Below are 7,252 nucleotides of genomic sequence, written 5' to 3'. Positions count from 1 at the left end.
TCTTAAAGGTGCCACAGGACTCTCTGTTGCTTTTTAGTCGCCAAGTTTGCTAGAGAACGGAGCAATGTGTTTGCACATGTGTAATTGACAGATTGTTCATTTCTTGGCGGAATGTCCTACTAAGTCCATGCAGGGGACACTATGACACTGGTGTCCCCAGGGATCAGAGGATTGGTCAGGGAAGATGCTGATTTGCATACCCTTATCTATATAACCTCTGGGGAAGGGCGCAGAGAGCAAAAAGGCAAGCTGTAGCCTGGGGCACGCACAGCTACTTAAAGACTCCTGGCACCAATTACATAGCGGAGAGGTTCTGATGGCCGGGATGTGTTTAAACAGGAGGAAGTGATCAGTCTGTGCATTCAGGAGTGGGGGCTTTTGGTCTGTTTCTAATCTGGCATCTTTAAAGCTTCTACAACACAAAGTGCCAGTGGCTTTTTTGAGGACTGCGTGGTAGGATCTCAGAGGCTATGTCTCCTGGTCTCACATTGTCCAGAGCGGGACTAAGCTCTGTGCTGCTGTGTCTCCTGGTCGCAGGGTGCCTGGCTGAGATGGTCAGCTACCACATGTACGAGGAAGATGCCCCCGGTACAGTCATTGGTGTCCTGTTGGACGATTTGCAGTCCCGCTCTGGGGACAGACCCCTGGGCAGTTTCCGACTGATGGAGCAGTTCAGCAACAGCTCGCTGGTCCGGGTGCGGGAGGGGGACGGGCAGCTGAGCGTCGGCGAGGAAGGGATCGACCGGGAGCGGCTGTGCGGCCAGTCCCTCCAGTGCGTCCTGGCTTTCGACGTGGTGAGCTTGTGGCAGGAGCAGTACCGGCTGGTGCACGTGGAGCTGGAGGTGCGGGACATCAACGACAACGCGCCGCGCTTCCCCCAGGCGCACATCCCGCTCGAGGTGTCCGAGAGCGCCGCGCCCGGCACCCGCCTGCCGCTGGAGATCGCCGTGGACCCGGACGTGGGCTCCAACGCCATCCAGAGCTTCCAGCTCTCGCGCAACAGCCACTTCGGCATCGAGGCGCAGACGCGGGCGGACGGCGGGAAAAGCGCCGAGCTGGTGCTGCTGCAGGAGCTGGACCGCGAGACCCAGGCCGCCTACACCCTGGAGCTGGTGGCCCAGGACGGCGGCAGCCCGGCCCGCTCGGGCACGGCCACGGTGAGCGTCCGGGTGCTGGACGCCAACGACAACAGCCCGGCCTTCCCGCAGGGCTCGGTCACGGTGGAGCTGGGCGAGGACGCGCCGCGGGGCTCCCTGCTGCTGGACCTGGACGCGGCCGATCCCGACGAGGGGCCCAACGGGGAGATCGTCTACGGCTTCGGCAGCCAGGTGCCGGCCGAGGCGCGGCAGCTCTTCCGGCTGGACCCGCTCTCGGGCCGCCTGACGCTGGAGGGGCCGGTGGATTACGAGCGGCAGCGGACCTACGAGCTGGACGTGCAGGCGCAGGACCGGGGCGCCAGCCCCCTGGCGGCCACGTGCAAAGTCATCGTGCGCCTGGCCGACGTGAACGACAACGCGCCGGGCATCAGCATCAGCCCCCTGAGCGGCGCCCCCGCCGGCGCCGGGGTGGCCTACGTCAGCGAGGCGGCGGCGCGCGACAGCTTCGTGGCGCTGGTCAGCACCTCGGACAGGGACTCGGGCCCCAACGGGCAGGTGCGCTGCGCCCTCTACGGGCACGAGCACTTCGCGCTGCAGCGCGCCTACGCCGACAGCTACGTGCTCGTCACCGCCGCGCCGCTGGACCGCGAGCGCATCCCCGAGTACAACCTGACCCTGGTGGCCGAGGACCTGGGCTCGCCGCCCTTCAAGACCATCCGGCAGTACACGGTGCGCGTGAGCGACGAGAACGACAACGCGCCGCTCTTCTCCAAGCCCGTCTACGAGGTGGCGGTGCTGGAGAACAACCCGCCGGGCGCCTACCTCGCCACCGTGGTGGCCCGGGACCCCGACCTGGGCCGCAACGGGAAGGTCCTTTACAGGCTGCTGGAGACACAGAGCCCGGGCGGCGGCCCCCGGCCCGCGCTGATCTCCGTGGATCCCCACAGCGGGTCCGTCCGCGCCCGGCAGCCCCTGGACTGCGAGGAGCTGCCGCTGGTGGAGGTGGAGATCGAAGCCTGCGACGGGGGCGCCCCGCAGCTGTGCCAGCGGGCCCGCCTCAGGCTCCGGGTGGTGGATCAGAACGATAACGCCCCGGTCATCACCTCCCCGCCGCTGGCCAACGGCTCCGCCGAGCTGCCGCTGCCCGTCAGCGCCCCCGCCGGGTACCTGATCGCCCGCTTCGCGGCTAGCGACGCGGACCAAGGCGCGAACTCCGAGCTCTCCTTCTCCCTCCTGGGCGGCGCCCACCCGCTGGTCGCCCTGAACCGGGACACCGGGGAGCTGGCCCTGCGGAGGAGGCTGCCCGGAGGGGCCTCGGAAGCGGCCTTCCCGCTTGTCGTCGCTGTCCACGACGGCGGGAGGCCGTCGCTGTCCTGCACAGCCGCCGTTCGGCTCTTTCCCACGGACACACTCCCCTCTAGCGTGGAGATCGTGGTCGTACAGCCCTCGGCGGAGGAGCTGCAGCTGCAGCCCAGCCTGGACTTTTCCGTGGTCCTCATTGCTGTGCTGGCTGGAGGCTGCGGCTTGCTGCTGATCGCTATCATTGCCGTGGCCTCCACCTGCAGGAGGAGCAAGAGTCACTTCCAACCTGGGACCGAAGAGCAGGGGAGAGGCAAGGAAGCCAGGCTGCTGAAGGGCTCAGGCTCCCAGGCAGGGAGCTCCTATCCGGGCCAGGCAGACTCCTGCCAGCTCTCTGTTACAGCCGAGTCTGATAACTCCAGTGACACTTCCCAGGCCGAGGACAGCAGCAGAGAGTCCTTGTGTCATTCTGCCCAAGAGAGGAAAGCCAGGAGCAGAGACTCCCAGGTAAGCATACCTGATTCCTTTTCAGCGGTTCTGCAATGAATTCATCCTTTCAACTCCCAAGAATTTGTAGTAAGCGCTTGACACAACATTCCATGAGGTCACCTAGCCAATTCAGCTTGATTCATCTCTGGACATTTTTGTGATTGGAGAACTAGATCTGTTTGCTTGTAGACATATTGGTCACTGGACTGGGAGTCTGAAGATCTGGATCTGATTTCTGAATCTGCCACTGAGTTACTGCCTGTATTTCACCTCTCTGTATCTCAGTTTCTCTATCTGTAGAATAGGAATAAGTGTATGTACCCACCTTTGTAAAGTGTTTTGAGATCTACAGATGAAAAGGGTTCTATCACAGCTAAGTATTATTATAGAGATGTGTGTGTTTTTGTTGATATATATTAGCTATGGTTTATTTCTGTTTGTTGTAATTATTATTATTTCTATTTATTTGATATGTTAGAATCATATTATCCATCCACTTGAAGTAAACATTCTGCTTAAATTATTGTTGGGGTATTTTTATATTGAGAGATGCAAAAGTATTAACATAGCTATTTCTTCCTTTTGTCAGGGTCAAATTCTTGTTCCTTTTCATCCCCCGTCTCTTTGGCAGGAGCGAGAATCTGCTTCAAGTTTAAGGTAAAATAGTGTTTTTCCTACATTTAATATTTTTGGACATTTACAGAATTTCATATTCAGGCAGAGTATGGAAAAGACAATACACTAATGGTTTCCTTTTGCTTTCAGCTCCCATTCAACTCCTGATCAGTTTAGTGTGAAAGACAGTGGGAAAGGAGATAGCGAGTTTAATGATAGTGATTCTGATATCAATGGGGAGGGGTTAAAGAAGCCACCTTCACAGTCAGCTGAAAAGAAAGTTGGTAAGTATAAATTTAACATCAAACTTTTCAGGGCAACATGTATAAAAAGATAGTTGAACTATGATGTTGTCCCTTCAAATGTATCTAGTATTAACAAAGACTGTAACATTAGACTGTAAGCTTTTTGGGGCAGAGATCATGGGATCTGAATCACCACTGCAGTAATGATCAATGAAGTTACACAGGCATGAAACTGGAATGACCCAGTGGAGAATCAGGTCTTCTAGTCTTAATTTGCCAAAATGTAACTATGATTTTTGGGTCTTCAATTTTAAGGTACCTAACTTAGCACACTTTAAAGGGACCTGATTTTCAGAAAGTGCTGATTCCACACTTTATGGTGTCTCAAGTTGAGCATCAGACACCCAAAATCATTTGTCACTTTTGAAATTTTAGGCCTCTGTCTTCATATTTTTTCTGTAACAAATAAAATATTTTTATAGTTAAATTGTTCCTTGTCGAATCCCTTGTGTATCACACTGGCTTTGCCATTACTAAAGCCCTGATCTTAGAAACACTTGAACTCAAATTGGGGTTCAGTTACTCATATGTGTAAGTGTTTCTTTGTAGGATCTGAGCCTAATTTTAGGACATGATGTTGCTCCCATTGAAATACATGGGAATCTGCCCCTTAACCAAGCACAGAAGTGTGGATATGTTTTTCTCAATATATAAAGCTCTTTTTGGTAGAAATAAACACATCTAATTGCATAATGCTGGTGAAAGTTATGGGAATTTGATATTTCTCTTCTGACAGAACATATTAGATCACTGTATTCCAGAAAAAAAAGTGTGATTGTTAAAACATTACTTCTCTTCCAGGTACTGCAGCCTGTACAGATGGACGGACTTACAAGGAAACAGAAAGATATTGTAGATTTTATGTCCACCAGTCCCAAACAAGCAAAACCATCCCATTGCATTATGAAAATGATTATACGATTGCATATTCTACACCAATTTATCAGCCCATCCTTCAGCTCGGGAAGCCCAATTTTCTTCCACAACAGCCAAAGCTGAAAGAGTATCAAGTTAATATTCCTAAAACTGAAAGACTACAAAGTGTATATGAAAGAGTTCTAAGTGGTGGGCCAACAATGCCACCAACCACTCTGTCAAGACAGTATAAAGGACTAAATCACCCTCCACAGAACACTTTACTCCCAAATGCCTCTGAAGTAGCAACGTCATTCTGACATAGTAACGTAAAGACATCCAAAACTGTCATAGGAATGGACTAAATGTGTTCGTGTTTATGTGTAAATGTTACCAGCTGAGATGTGTAAATGAAATCCCACCCAAAAATCAAATATAACTTTAAATTATGACAAAAGCAATCAATGTCTAGACAAATCATCCTTCTAAATTTGTCCTTTATATTTACCAAAGAGTCAAAATAAAAAAATCATATTAAAGGACATAGTTACTGCTGCTAAAGAAGAATGGGGGAAAGCAAAGATTTATGTTTTATATTGAAATAGTTAATGTAAATAAAAAGTGTAGATCTAGATGTACATTTAAAAGCTAAATGTGTACCCTGTGTCTGTTTCTTATGAAATACTTATTTCCTGATTTATCAAATGATACACCTGTTATGTTTGTGTTAGCTGTCAAATAATAAATGCAAATTTATGCTGCAATCCTGTAACTGGAAAGAGGCAGGCAGACTCCTTGAGGTAAGATAGAAGCCTTTGGGTATGTCTACACTCAAATTAAAAACCCACAGCTGCCCTGTGCCAGCTGACTTGGGCTTGTGGGGCTCAGGCTAATGGGCAGTTTAATTGCGCTGTAGACGTTCGGGCTTGGATTGGAGCCCAGGCTCTGGGACCCTGCGAGGGGGTAAAGTCCCGGTGCTCAGGCTCCAGCTTCAGTCTGAATGTCTACACCTCAATTAAACTACCATCTAGCCCAAGCCTGTGAGCCTGAGACAGCTGGCATGGGCCAGCTGCGGGTGGCTAATTGCAGTGCAGACACTCTTAGGAGTGTGAATAAAGGCTTTAGTCATGGGCTCTTAATAAATAATCAGGAAGAATACCTATGGTGAAGGACTGAGTAATTCAGGCTAATGAAGAGCCATTCTAATCTGGTTGTGGATACTGATGTTCAAAAATCACATTCTCATTGGCTGGTTGGGCCTTTTGGATGATGCCACAGCTGTATCTCAATCCCCAGAGGGCATAATTTGTACCGGGTCACTGATTCACACATAACAATTCCCTACACGTGTTTATGAGAGTAACACTGATGTGGAGAGGACAAAGTTAATAAGGCTTGGTTGGCCAGTAGGTTCTACCACATTATCAGTGTTAAATAAGATCTTCTGTGAGTATGGGGATGAAGGGAGGTAGTTGGAGAGGGGGAGAGAAGTTACATATAAAGCAGATTGCTTTTCACAAAAGGCCAAAGGGGCATTTCAGCAGCTGTTTGTTGCCTTTCAGACATGGTCAGCTCAATTTGTAGTGAAAAGCAGACTCCTAGTGCTGTTCAGTAAAAATTATTAAAGAGAGAGTTTAATTTGGCTTTGGGGCCACACACAGTTGTTAATAGGGCAGTTTGGGAGCTGCCTCTAGTATATCTCTCTGTTTTCAAATAGCTGTACAAGAAAACAAAAATAGGGACATGAGTGAAAAGCCACTGAAATGATGTATACAAATTCAAGGGGCTAATTCCTCCCCCAAATAAATTCTAGCGCTCTGCTTACCCAAAAGACTCATACAAACTTCTACAAGACTGTTTTCAGAGCTGGGACTATGGAGTACTAGCTAGGCTGAGAAAGAAAATGTTAGTTCATCTACAAAACCAGGCCTGAGGTTGCAGCCCCCACTCAACCCCTGAACTCTGTGTGGGTCTCAGAAATGGTCCCCCAGTCATAAAAAAATAACAAAAAACTAATTTCAGACTCTCACCTAGGAGGACTGATCACCATAATAGACTCCAGATCTATCCATCTGTAACAGGGCATTTTGCAATCCCCCCAGCCTACTATCCTGGGTCACCACAAAAACCAATCAGACTCCTTCAAGTCCTCTCCACCAACACCTGTATAGTACAATACAACCATTCTAATGCATATGACCCTATTGTTTTCAGACTGTGGAAGCAAAAGAATTCTCTTTCAGTCTAGCTACAGCTAGCCCTAGCCCCCTAATGTTTCCTTCTTGCCTTTTATCAAGCTAGTCAGTTGATGGTCCAATTAGTTCCAGCCTCCCCATCTGATTGGCTAATGCCTCCCTATTTCCTCAATCAGCCAGCACTGGAGAAGATAATTGATGCCACAGTGACTAGAGTGCTCATCAATCTGTTAGGCCTCAGCACTGTCACATCTTCACAATAGATTCCCTACTTCCTTACACATTGTGTAGTCAATTACACCTGTCAAAGTTTGTTCACTGAGCGAATGAAAAGACACTATTCTGACCTGACACAGTTTTGCACCTACTTTCCTTTCCTTTTGCACATCTGTAAATG

General features: G+C 49.9%; 1 protein-coding gene across 1 annotated transcript; it reads left to right on the top strand.

The window, feature by feature from the left end:
- The first annotated feature begins 542 nt into the window (after positions 1–542).
- On the top strand, positions 543–5,429 carry LOC117870918 (protocadherin-8-like). Its single transcript, XM_034758395.1, has 4 exons — positions 543–2,903; positions 3,475–3,542; positions 3,651–3,784; positions 4,607–5,429. The coding sequence occupies exons 1-4, from the start codon at positions 552–554 to the stop codon at positions 4,978–4,980; spliced, it is 2,928 nt and encodes a 975-aa protein (XP_034614286.1). The 5' UTR covers positions 543–551; the 3' UTR covers positions 4,981–5,429.
- The last annotated feature ends 1,823 nt before the right edge of the window (positions 5,430–7,252 follow it).

The sequence above is a fragment of the Trachemys scripta genome, chromosome 1 (genome assembly GCF_013100865.1).
Source record: "Trachemys scripta elegans isolate TJP31775 chromosome 1, CAS_Tse_1.0, whole genome shotgun sequence".
In the NCBI taxonomy this organism is placed as follows: Eukaryota; Metazoa; Chordata; order Testudines; family Emydidae; genus Trachemys; species Trachemys scripta.
This window is presented reverse-complemented; position numbering and strand designations above follow the sequence as displayed.